At 43.5% G+C, this 13,722-nt stretch overlaps 1 protein-coding gene across 2 annotated transcripts in view; it reads left to right on the top strand.

Annotated features, from left to right (window-relative positions):
- The window catches only part of adgrd2 (adhesion G protein-coupled receptor D2), a 452,918-nt gene that overhangs the window by 79,471 nt on the left and 359,725 nt on the right, over positions 1–13,722 (top strand). For both annotated transcript variants that reach the window (XM_039762694.1, XM_039762695.1), the window contains exons 6-7: positions 2,930–3,046; positions 4,452–4,534. In XM_039762694.1, the coding sequence (XP_039618628.1) occupies positions 2,930–3,046; positions 4,452–4,534 (200 nt within the window). The remainder of the gene's footprint in view (positions 1–2,929; positions 3,047–4,451; positions 4,535–13,722) is intronic.

Here is a 13,722-nt window from a genome sequence, read left to right as displayed (position 1 = left end):
AGTTGATGCCGCTGCCATCCCCCTTCTCTTTCACCTTCCTCCTCCTCGTCTGAGCTCTGGATCCAATAGCGTCACATTTCATACTCTATGCTGCCTTACTCTGTTGTCCATCGTTTGTCTCCTTTATGTGTGCTTCTCAGTCTTCCTCTGATTCATCATTTCCCATCAACAACAGGAACGCTTTCAAAGGCTTCCTATGCTACTAACCTTCAGTGTGACTTATAGATTGATCTTTTATCTTTTATTAAGATGAAGCAATAAGAAAGCCATGTTAAAATAATGAGTTTTTATCAGTGTTTTAAAGTGCTCCACTGTATTAGCCTGGCAAATTCCTATCGGCAGGCTATTCCAGATTTTAGGTGCCTAACAGCAGAAGGCCACCTCACCACTTCTTTTAAGTTTAGGTCTTGGAATTCTAAGCAGATCCTCATTTGAAGATCTGAGGTTACGATTTGGAGTGTAAGGTGACAGGCATTCTGAAACATAGGATGGAGCGAGATTATTGAAGGCTTTGTAAACCATAAGCAGGATTTTAAAGTCAATTCTAAATGGCACAGGTAACCAGTGTAACGACGCTAAGACTGGGGTGATGTGCTCAGATTTTCTTTTCCTAGTTAAGATTCTGGCAGCTGCATTCTGCACTTGTTTTGGGTGGTCCTGAGAGGCGTGCGTTACAGTAATCTAGCCGACTGAAAACAAAAGCGTGAACTCATTTCTCAGCATCTTGCAGTGTTATAAGAGGTCTAACACTCTCGATGTGCCCCTGTAGAATGGGGAGAGGTTGGCTCGCCTTCTTTAGGCTGGTGTGCCTTCTTGGCTATGGAGATGGCGTCAATTGACCAAGTAAGTTTAGCTGCTAGAAATTGTTGCTCTTGACCAGTTACACAGCATGGACCTCCCTGAAGTCAACAATTATCTCTTTCATCTTGTCTATATTAACAGAGAGATGGTTGCACTTGCACCAGTTTGCCAATTGTCTTACCTCCATTCCGTAAACTGACTCATCCCCATGTGACAGTGCGGGTCCTGCTCCATGTGCCTTCTTCCAGATTCAGAAGCCTTTCAACCCAACACCATCGGTTAGGGAATCCATTCCCAGGCCCCCAGCCATTTTTCATTCCCGGACATTTAAACTGCTGCAATTCCCGGGAAACCAAGCTCGCATATATAGCGAAAAAGTGTAAAAATCGATCAAGAAATAACAGAGTTATAGTTGAAAATAATTAAGTGGCACAGTTTTTTGGCCCACTATGTAGTGTGTTGCCTATTAATTCAGTCAACGCCAGACCAGCAGCAGTCAGTCTCCCGGCTCCCACTAAGACTGAGCACAGTGGACTGGGAGGAGTCTGCACTCTGCAGCTCACGAATGCCGCGATGGGGCAGACTTCATTGACGTCTGTCAGACAACAGCTTTGAACAGCAACTTGAAATTGCAATGCGTCAGTCTGTTGCATCCGCATTATCTGTACCAAGAAACTTGCCATCACAGAATGATGACAAGAAACTGGATGCATTAGTAAAAGCTGAAATGGCGGTGTATCAGAGCAACGGCAAGTGCGGGCTTGCCGTTGACTGATGACTGTGCCGCCTGCTTCAGTGGAGACAGAGCGTGCATTCTCAGTGGCTGGCGTACTCTGCACGAAGGTGTGCTCTCGCCTGGATGACCGCACACTGGACACGTTGTGCTTTCTACGCTCTTATTACCGCAACTAACTAGATACATGTACTTATATGACAGCAAGAACTGCTTGTAGGTAAGGTTAGTCTTTTATTGGTGTCAACATATTGCAGTAGTTTTATTAAAAATAAGTGTCGGTCGTTCTAAAACCGTTCACATGTGAGATGCCCGTGCATTGAGTCATCCCCGGACTCAGTCCTTTCTCTTTCTCTTCTTCCCAATGACCTCCACTCCCCTCCTCACAAGCTTCATCTCCTTCCTCCCAACTCTGGCTCCCCTTCTGGAGGAAGGTGGCCCCTTTTATACTGTCCCGGATGGGCTCCAGGTGCTCCTTGTGATGTCACTTCCTGGTGTGGCGGAAATGTCAATAGAGCACCCGGAAGCACTCCAGGTATCCCTGGAATTTCTTCGGCATCACTTCCTGGTGTGGCGGAAGTGCTGCCCTCCAAGGTTCCAACCACGTCCGGGCACCCCCTGGCGGTGACTCCGTCTTCGCAGAGGGTTGGGCTTCGCAGTTCCGTGACCCCCATGCATTCCAGGGAGGCCGCCAACCTGCGCTCCAGGGAAAATATTGTCCCATTTCCGGTTCCCTGCTTCTTCTGGCGTCCCGGCGAGGCAACGTCCCTGGGCGTCAATGACAAGGGAGGATTGGGTTTTAAAATTGATTTGAGCTCACACAAATTAAGAAACTGCCTCAGTACCGCAGGTAGCAGGTCTTGGAAAGCCAGGAACAATAATGACTAAAGAGTAAAGAATATGAAGATGATTTAGCTAAATGAACATTTACGCCTTTTAATTTAGAGCCATCACTGTTACTTTTATGTGTCAGCCACAGCAACAAAGCTGGGGTTCAACTTCCTTTTTTTGTCTTCTTGCATCTCTTTTGATTCTTTTAGGTATACTAATATTGCTGTTCACCTTTATTATTTGTATAATTATGCTTTCTTCATTAAAATTGTTGATCATTTAGTTCCTATGTGTCTATGTATTTCCTATTATGTTCCTTGTTGTTTGTGGGTGGATCCTTAAGGGGCGGGGCCACCTATCCATCTCCATTAAGGGACTAAAAAGGCTCTGACAGCAAGCAGTCACACAATCCTCACTAACTCCTACAGTGGCATGAATCAAATCTTAAGTAACAAAGTACAACAGATTGTAGTCTTTTTATTTTTAATAATTATAATTATTATAATTTTTATTATTATATAATTAAAAATCTGTTTTTTTAATTATATCTGTTTTACCATACAGATCCGAGACAGTCTCCCATTGAAGAATGCAGGACACTCTCGAGTTCTTCATCATATCCACAGCAAAGTTTCAAAGCATGCAAAGAAGAACGTCCATTTGTCTGTAAAATACAAAAAGGTAAAAAAAAAACCCTCTTTTTACTTACAGAAACAACTTTTATAACCAAAATTCAGAAAATCTCTTCAATCAGCTTGAAATGTTCCTTATATTCTGCTTTTAGGATTGGCAGTGAAGCTCTTTTAACTTTCCATTTGTTATAAAATCAAGTCAAGTGACTTTATTGTCACAACATCCATACACTGTACTGCAGCATACATTGGCACAGTAACATTTCTCAGGACCGCAGTGCAACATATACATAAACACGGGGCACGTGTAAGACAAGTAAAGAACCATATTACACTATCCATCTTAATAAATAGATAAGTGTCTATGTATCTGTGCAGTTGCTTTGTCTTTGTCATTCCAACAGATGGTGTATCGCAAACATCTTCAGTACTAAGCTGCATAGCATTTGTAATTCCAACAGATGTTGTGTCACAAACATCTACAGTAATAAAATGCATTGCATTTATCATTTCAACAGATGACACATCACAAACCTTTGCAGTATCAAAATGCATTTTATTTGCCCTTCCAACAACTGGCACATCAAAAACATGTGCAGTAATAAAATGAATTGCTTTTTTCATTCCAACAGATGGTGCATCACAAGCATTTGTATCAACAAGTTGCATTGTCTTTATCATTGCAATAGATGGCATATCACTAATGTTTGTAGTAAAGCATTTTATTCCTACAAATGTTTGTGATGCATCTTGTGTTGCAATGACAAATGCAATGCACTTAATTACTGTGTTTGTGTTGCGCCATCTGTTGGAATGGGCAACGCAATGCATTTTATTACAACATGCATTACACATTCCAATAGATGGTGCACTGCAAATGTTAACAATGAGTTCTATATTGTTTACTTAGATTTCGGCCTGTCTTAGGATGGGTAGCACAGCTGATAAACAGACAAATAAATAAAGTAATAACAGTAAGGGAATAGATAGTAATCATCTGAAATAAATAAATAAATGATGAAAACCTGCTCATCTACTCCACTCAAAGCAAGAAAGTGCAAGTAAACAGTGACCGGGTGTTGATGTGGCCTCTGGAGCTGTGAATCAGCATTGCTAGCTGCTTTATGCATGAACTGCCCTTAAAACAGAGCAGGAGCGATGGCAGCCATTAAAGAATAAGTCGCAGAGAAAGCAATCACATCTACCGTGTCCTGTGCTTACACTTCCATCGTGAGAGCAAATAACCTTGAATGAAAGTCTGCAATGTGCACTTCAATCACGTCTGAAATGTTTGATTTGTGATTTGAAAGTGTGGAGCAGAGGAGGGAAATCAAGTCCAAATGGGTCTTTGTTCCAAACGTTATTGAGGGTCCTGTGGATTGAGTCTAGAGCGTTATTTTCTTGTTGTGAATGGAATTTGTTACGAGTGATGATGCATTTTTATTTTCTGTTAGATTCCTACATAAAACTGAAAGAATTTGAAGATAATGATAAACCCTTCATCACAAATTTGATTGAAGAATCCAACAGTCCTGTGGTAAGTGTTCGTTTTTATAGCATTGTCATTTGCACTTTTAGACGGTATGTCTAACCCTTTGCTTTGCCTGTTTATTGTCCTCCTGTGTGCCAACTCTGGTCTGTACCGCCATGTTTTGTCTTTTCCACCATGTGGAAGACAAGTGGGCCACATTAACTAGTTAACAAATAGAAGGTTTTCATCAATGGATTCAGAATTTCTGAACAGCTTTCCATTGATTGGCTGTCCTAATGGCTTTGAAATCCACCTTCATCCATATTCATATTTTCTTTATCCATAGTCATCCTCCCCTTTACGTCATACAGGGTTTAATTGCTGATAAGTTGGCATTTTTAAAACAATAAACAAAGGCATAATATTTGTTAATTAGAGAAACGATTAATTACAAGTAGTCCAGTCCTTATCTATCACTCACAGTCCCACGCCCAGGAATGAGTTTCTTTACCCTTTAAACTCAGCCCTATTATTTTGGACCCGCTAGTGGGACCGAACAGTCAGTCATTCACTCATTTTCCAACTCGATATATCCTAACACAGGGTCACGGTGGTCTGCTGTAGCCAATCCCAGCCAACACAGGGTGCCAGTCCACCGCAGGGGACTGAACAATAGTGCAATTTTTTTAAAACTGCATAAAACCATTCATTTACTCGATGCCATTACTAAAGTGCAGTGTTTTGCCAATAAAATGCTGTATTGCCCACCCTGATTCCACGCTGCAATATTTTTCTTTCTCCCCTCAATGTTGGCAAAATTAACAATAGAATTCCTGAAGCCTACAAAAAATCCCGGGCCACCTTAATTTCCTTTGCACCTCTCCATTAGCGCCTTTTGTGTTGTGAATGTGTCAATCAGCACAAGCAGCAAGAAGCCTGCTATCGCTTCACCAACCAACGCTGCAGCTCAACTCGGGCAAAATGTTCTCCCAGCAGATGTCTCTTTATCGCGGTGTGAGGTGCCTAGAGTTGTATTGGGTAAAAATATATAGTTATTTGCAGCGGTGGGTAGTAACGAGTTACATTTACTCCGTTACATTTACTTGAGTAACTTTTTTAAAAAATTGTACTTCTACAAGTAGTTATACTGCACCATACTTTTCACTTGAGTACATGTGTGAAGAAGAAACGCTATTCTTATTCTGCTACATTGGGCAACACTCGACTCATGACTTTTTTCCGTTTACACATTTATATACGCTATATTTTAGTTGGAGAGAAGATGTCAGTGGATCTACTGAATGACTGTTTCACTAATCCAACGCAGCACCAATAATCACATGACGCCGTTTCATCAAACAGACGTAGCCACAATAATCACATGACTCCATTTCACTAATCAGACATAGCAACAATAATCACATGACTCCGTTTCACCAAACAGACATAGCAACAATAATCACATGACTCCGTTTCACCAATCAGACGTAGCAACAATAATCACATGACTCTGTTTCACCAATCCGACGTAGCACACACAAACTTCCTGTGTCTGCAGCCTGTGAGAGGCTTTTTAGTCAGACAGGGCTCCTGTTCACTGCTAAACGGTCACAGCTTCACTGCAGGAACCTTGAGAGCCAACTCCTGCTGAAGTGTAACCATCACTTGACTGAGTGAAAAACAAGCACGTTTTAACTAAACATGCACAGACACAGACAGTCAAGGTAAAGTGAGACTTCTTGGACGTGCACAAGCTGCCTTCTTCTAATGTTATTTACTATCAGCTGTGCTACTTGGAGGGCGAGTGAATCTGCAGTATCATACTGTCAGTGTACAGGAGATCTCGTCACTGTTCAGACATCCATGTTACCTACTGTAGGTATCGGCTTCAAAAGCTCTGTTGTGAAAAAATTAGATTTGGAACTTTGTGCTATTTGTGCATCTTTATTTTGTAAAGATGTTATTTATTTTTACTCATTTTTTATTTTATTATTTGGAAATAGCAGAATTTTCACATTATATTTTTGTCTGTCTGATTAAATCATTTCTAAAAAAAATAAATCATTTATTATGATCAAACAGTTACTCAGTACTTGAGTAGTCTTTTCACCAAATACTTTTTTACTCTTACTTGAGTAATTGTTTGGATGACTACTTTTTACTTCTACTTGAGTTAAGATTAGTTTGAAGTCATGCTACTCTTACTTAAGTACAATTTTTGGATACTCTACCCACCTCTGGTTATTTGGAATACATGCATTTCATGTGTATTTCATGTCTACAATTATCTAGGTACTGTAAGTGTAGGATGACAGGAAATGTGAGGCAAGAAATGCTAAAACAGAAACTTGTTTCATGTTAAAGTATTAATGACAAACTTTTGACATGAAGTCTATAATGTGTGAAGACTGAAGTCCAAATGTCAAATAAACACTTTCTCAAAAGGTACAAATATAACAAAACAAGTGCGCTTTCTTTTATTCAAGAACATAACCAAAGAAAAAGAAATTGGGTTAGGTTACGACGCTGACGTGGCCACTTGGGTGGTGCAGCAGTAAGAACTGCAAGGCTCTATTGTAGGCAAAGAGCTGGACAGTTTAACATCCGTGGCAAAGCGACGGGCGCTGAGCAGACTCCTGTCAACCATGGAGAGTCCACTGAACAGGATCATCTCCAGACAGAGGAGCAGCTTCAGAGACAGACTGCTGTCGCCATCCTGCTCCACTGACAGACTGAGGAGACTCCACACTATGCGACTCTTCAATTCCACCTGGTGGGGTAAACGTTAACATTATACAAAGATATTGTCTGTTATACCTGCATTGTTATCTCTCTTTAATTTAATATTGCTCTTTATCAGTATGCTGCTGCTGGAGTATGTGAATTTCCCCTTGGGATTAATAAAGTATCTATCTATCTATCTATCTATCTATCGTTATATAGTGCCTTTCATATCTATCTATCTATCTATCTATCTATCTATCTATCTATCTATTGTAACAAAGGCTCTATATAGGCGCCTGACCCGGCACAGATGGACACAGAGGCACGTATAAAAAAACACAAAGACTTTATTTTTCTTCGGCTCTGGGACATGTCTTCTCCGTGCCATACAGCCCAAACACAGTCCCCAAAACACAAGCACAAAACAGTTCTCTTCCTTCCTTTACCACAACTCCTCCTCAAGCTTCGTCACCTTCCTTCCAACTCTGGCTCTTCGAGTGGTGGTGGCTGGGCCCTTTTATAGCCCACCCGGAAGCGTTCCAGGTGATTAACCACCTGGTCCTAATTGCACTTCTGGGTGGGGCTGAAGACTCGTCCAGCCGGGCTGTGGGAAGCAGACAGGCCCCCCTAGCGACCACCCTGGGCCCCAACCAAGTTGTGGAGGACTCCATCTCCCATGGAGCCCTGCGGGTGGTTGGGGAATCACCGTCAGCCAGGGAGGCTGCTACCAAGCATCCGGGGAGAGGTATTGAACTGCCCATGGCGGCTTCCCCGGAACATAAGCAGCAGGGGAGTCCTTCACACTATCTATCATATATTGCCTTATCTATCTATCTACTGTATATATATATATATATATATATATATATATATATATATATATATATCCTAGAAAGTATTGAAATCATCAGTACTACTCTGGGCATCTCCCTGCTATGAGGATTTGTGTTGCCCACGTGCTCACATCATTTGTGCATTAGCAGCTAAGCGACTGTCTTTCTTTGGATGTTTCATTTTGCCAGTGTGCTGCCCTCGCTTGCGTATCCTCGGAGCTGGAACCCTTACCCTGACGCTTTCTTTCACTTTCGGGCCGGACACAGACACACACACACTTCCACGCGTAGACATTCATATATAAGATATATGTATATATATATATATACAGTATATTGTATATATATATGGCTGTTGGAGTCACAAAGACAGAATGAGTCTCAAAAATAGTTGGGATGCCAACCCGGCAACTCTATTTAATTTCAAAAGCAACAGTAGTGCGGTGCTGCTCAAACATAAAGAATGCTGGCAGTCACCTCCAGTTCGCCCTCTGGTGGTCATGACCGAGTGTCAACTTGCATAAAAGACCACAAGGACTAGAGAAGGTGGTGGGTTAGGGCTGATTTCACCCTACAGTATTTTTAGTCGACCATTGAGAAACATGTGTACCAAGTGTCATGAAAATCGCTCCAGCTGTTCAGAAGTGATGCTGGAACATAGATAGATAGATAGATAGATAGGCACTATATTATATAGATAGATAGATAGATAGATAGATAGATAGATAGATAGATAGATAGATAGATAGATATGAAAGGCACTATATAATAGATAGATAGATAGATAGATACTTTATTAATCCCAAGGGGAAATTCACAGAATCCAGCAGCAGTATACTGAAAAAAAAAAACCAATATTAAATTAAAGAGTAATACAAATGCATGTAAAAACAGACAATAACTTTGAATAATGTTAACGTTTACCCCCCGGTGGAATTGAAGAGTCGCATAGTGTGGGGTCTCCTCAGTCTGTCAGTGGAGTAGGATGGTGACAGCAGTCTGTCGCTGAAGTTGCTCCTCTGTCTGGAGATGATCCTGTTCAGTGAATTCTCCATGATTGACAGGAGTCTGCTCAGTGCCCGTCGCTCTGCCACAGATGTTAAACTGTCCAGCTTCATTCCTACAATAGAGCCTGCCTTCCTCACCAGTTTGTCCAGGTGTGAGACGTCCTTCATCTTTATGCTGCCTCCCCAGCGCACCATAGCATAGAAGAGGGCACTCACCATAACCGTCTGGTGGGAACATCTGCAGCATCTTATTGCAGATGTTGAAAGACGCCAACCTTCTAAGGAAGTACAGTATAGTTGTACATACATACATACATACATTGACTTTTATATATAATATAAATAGTTTATAACTTGGCCTTCAGTATACACCCTTGTACCTAAAATCACCTGAAGCTGTTAGGCCCTCACAAATGTCCAACATGTTAAATTTCACTGGGTGCAAATTCCAATCCATTTATTTGTTTCAGTTTGCTCAACTCCGCATAATGCGTCAGTAAAGTCTGAACACGATACAGTACATTGTGTGAACAGAACACGATAGTCCATTGTCCACTGTTTTCTTTGCATTTGTTACCCCCTGGTCATATAAATTCACAAGCACGGCATTAGCTTTCACTGTAATGCAGACAACCATTCAGCTCTTTATATCGAATGAAACCTCGTGGAGTGTCTCGGTTTTCCAAAGCAGACATTAGATATTGGATAGCCTGCAATTTGCTTTTGTTGAATTCTAGCAAAACAGAAGTGCTGCTGCTTGGCTCTAAAGCTACTAAAAATATGCTCTCTGGCTATACCATGTCTGCTGATGGCCGTTCAGTCGCACACAGACTTAAGGCCGTGTCACGTTAGATGAGGTTTTCAGTGATTTTCAGTTGTAGCCTTAAGTTCTATTAGATAGAAATATAAGTAACAAGCTGGTCAGGTTTGCTGATGATACCAAGAGAGGTGGATTAGCAGATAATTTGGAATCAGTTATATCATCACAGAAGGACTTGGACAGCAGACAGGCTTGGGCAGATTTGTGGCAGCTGAAATTTAATGTCAGTAAATGTAAAGAATTATACATAGGAAGTAAAAATGTGAGGTTTGAATACACAATGGGCGGTCGGAAAATCGAGAGTCCACCTTATGAGAAGAATTTAGGAGTCACAGTGGACTCGTCACTATCAACTTCCCGACAGTGTTCAGAAGCCATTAAGAAGGCAAACAGAATGTCAGGTTATATAGCGCCTTGACGTGTGGAGTACAAGTCCAAGGAGGTTCTGCTCAGGTCTTTATAACACACTGGTGAGGCCTCATCTGGAGTACTGGGTACAGTTTTGGTCTTCAGGCTACAAAAAGGACATAACGGCACTGGAAAAAGGCTGATTACGGGGGGCTACAGGGAATGAGTCATGAGGAAAAATTAAAAGAGCTGAGCCTTTACAGTTTAAGCAAAAGAAGATTAAGAGGAGACATGAATGAAGTGTTTAAAATTATGAAGGGAATTAGTGCAGTGGTGTTGGTCGAGACGGTGAAGTTAAAATGAGTTCATGAAGAACACGGGGACAAAGCTTGAAACTTGTTAAGGAGAAATTTCACACAAACATTAGGAAGTTTTTCTTTGCTCAAAGAACGACAGACACTTGGAATAAGCGACCAAGTAGTGTGGTAGACAGTAAGACTTTAGGGACTTTGAAAACTCGACTTGATGTTATTTTAGAAGAAATAAGTGGATAGGACTGGCGAGCTTTGTTGGGCTGAATTGCCTGTTCTCGCCCAGGCTGTTCTCATGTTCTAATTTACATAATATTACAATACAATACAATACAATTTATTTTTGTGTAGCCCAAAATCACACAAGAAGTGCCGCAATGGGCTTTAACAGGCCTTGCTTCTTGATATCCCCTCAGCCTTGACTCTCAAAGAAGACAAGGAAAAACTCCCGAAAAAACACAGTAGGGAAAAAATGTAAGAAACCTTGGGAAAGGCAGTTCAAAGAGAGACCCCTTACCAGATATGTTGGGCGTGCAGTGGGTGTCAAAAAGAAGGGGGGCAATACAGTACAGTACAATACAATACACAGAATAGAACAAATCCTCAATACAGTATACAAATAAAAATTTTAGAAGTACGTAGCAGAATTTAACAGTAGATGATATCACAATATTAGTGGGTCAGGATCAGTCAGCAGGACGCTGCCATGAAGTACAGTCACCTACTCTGACCTACCCAGTGATTCACTCCAGCTAGTCCACGACTGGGCCCTGGAAAAACCAAGCAGGTTTAATTTTGTTCTACCTGGTGCCCTGAAATGGGGGGTCTGTGTAGAAAAAGTGAGGTGAATGAAATGTCTGCAAATCCCCTTAAATGAAAGTCTGCAATGTGTACTTTAAGCATAAATCCATCCATCCATTATCCAACCCGCTATATCCTAACCACAGAGTCACGGGGGTTTGCTGGAGCCAATCCCAGCCATCACTAGGCGACAAGGCAGGAAACAAACCCCGGACAGGGCGCAAGCCCACCACAGTAAGCATAAATCTGAATTGTTTGATTTTTACTTTTGAAACTGTGGATCAGACTGTGTGAGTAAATCAAGGAAAAAATGTGTCTTTGTGTCCAAACTTTATGAAGGGCACTTTACATTCATGTTATCCCTGCTTTGTCATCTTTACATTATGTGAGGAACACCACGCGGGGACTGGTATCCCGGCCACAGCTGAACCAAGCTACTTACCCAGCTGGGACACCCATGGCGTGGAAGGACAGGAGGAAGACACTTTGCATGGGGCATTGTCTAGGTGGTAGATGGAAGCACCCTTGGTTATGGTACCACCATGGATTCCCACAGGGCATGATGGGAACTGGAGTTCAATGACCCAGCCCTGCTGGGTTCAATGGGTGCCACAAGTAGCACTGCAAGGACTAGCGAGCCTTATTTTGTTCGAGCTCCAGCCTCGCCCAGAAGTGCACAGTTTTGGGACATCGGGGTCACATAAAAGGGGCAGCCTGCTGTAGTTCAGTAAGCCAGAGTCAGGAAGAAGAGGACAACGCTTAATGGAGGATCAGAGAAGAGGAGACAAAGAGTCACAGAGAGTGGAAGAAACTGTAACTGTAATTGTGGTTATGGTGTAGGAATCTCTTCCTTATAAGAGTTCATCCATCCATCCATCCTCTTCCGCTTATCCGAGGTCGGGTCACGGGGGCAGCAGCTTAAGCAGAGAGGCCCAGACTTCCCTCCCCGGCCACTTCTTCCAGCTCTTCCAGGAGAATCCCAATGCGTTCCCAGGCCAGCCGGGAGACATAGTCCCTCCAGCGTGTCCTGGGTCTTCCCCGTGGTCTCCTCCTGGTTGGACGTGCCCGGAACACCTCACCAGGGAGGCGTCCAGGAGGCATCCTGATCAGATGCCCGAGCCACCTCATCTGACTCCGCTCGATGTGGAGGAGCAGCGGCTCTACTCTGACCACCTCCCGGATGACTGAGCTTCTCACCTTATCTTTAAGGGAAAGCCCAGACACCCTGCGGAGGAAACTCATTTCAGCCGCTTGTATTCGCGATCTCGTTCTTTCGGTCACTACCCACAGCTCATGCCCATAGGTGAGGGTAGGAGCGTAGATCGACTGGTAAATTGAGAGCTTTGCCTTACGGCTCAGCTCCTTTTTCACCACGACAGACCGATGCAGAGCCCGCATCACTGCGGATGCAGCACCGATCTGCCTGTCGATCTCACGCTCCATTCTTCCCTCACTCGTGAACAAGACCCCGAGATACTTGAACTCCTCCACTTGGGGCAGGATCTCCCCCAACCCTGAGAGGGCACTCCACCCTCTTCCGGCTGAGGACCATGCTCGGATTTGGAGGTGCTGATTCTCATCCCAGCCGCTTCACACTCAGCTGCGAACCGATCCAGAGAGAGCTGAAGATCACGGCCTGATGAAGCAAACAGGACAACATCATCTGCAAAAAGCAGTCACTCAATCATGAGTCCACCAAACCGGACCCCTTCAACACCCTGGCTGCGCCTAGAAATTCTGTCCATAAAAGTTATGAACAGAATCGTGACAAAGGGCAGCCCTGGCGGAGTCCAACTCTCACTGGAAACGGGCTCGACTTACTGCCGCAATGCGGACCAAGCTCTGACACCGTTGTACAGAGACCTAACAGCTCTTATCAGGGGTCCGTACCCCATACTCCCGGAGCACCCCCACAGGATTCCCCGAGGGACACGGTCGAATGCCTTTTCCAAGTCCACAAAACACATGTAGACCGGTCGAGCAAACTCCCATGCACCCTCCAGGACTCTGCTAAGGGTGAAGAGCTGGTCCGCTGTTCCACGACCAGGACAAAAACCACACTGTTCCTCCTGAATCCGAGGTTCGACTATCCGACGGACCCTCCTCTCCAGAACCCCCGAATAGACTTTTCCAGGGAGGCTGAGGAGTGTGATCCCTCTGTAGTTGGAACACACCCTCCGTCCCCTTTTAAAGAGGGGACCACCACCCCGGTCTGCCAATCCAGAGGCACTGTCCCCGATGTCCATGCGATGTTGCAGAGACGTGTCAACCAAGACAGTCCTACAACATCCAGAGCCTTAAGGAACTCCGAGCGTATCTCATCCACCCCCGGGGCCCTGCCACCAAGGAGTTTTTTGACCACCTCGGTGACTTCAGTCCCAGAGATGGGAGAGCCCACCTCAGAGTCCAC

Source organism: Polypterus senegalus, chromosome 9 (genome assembly GCF_016835505.1).
Source record: "Polypterus senegalus isolate Bchr_013 chromosome 9, ASM1683550v1, whole genome shotgun sequence".
NCBI classification, from domain to species: domain Eukaryota; kingdom Metazoa; phylum Chordata; class Cladistia; order Polypteriformes; family Polypteridae; genus Polypterus; species Polypterus senegalus.
Note: the sequence above shows the minus strand (reverse complement) of the source record. Positions and strands in the feature narration are given on the sequence as shown.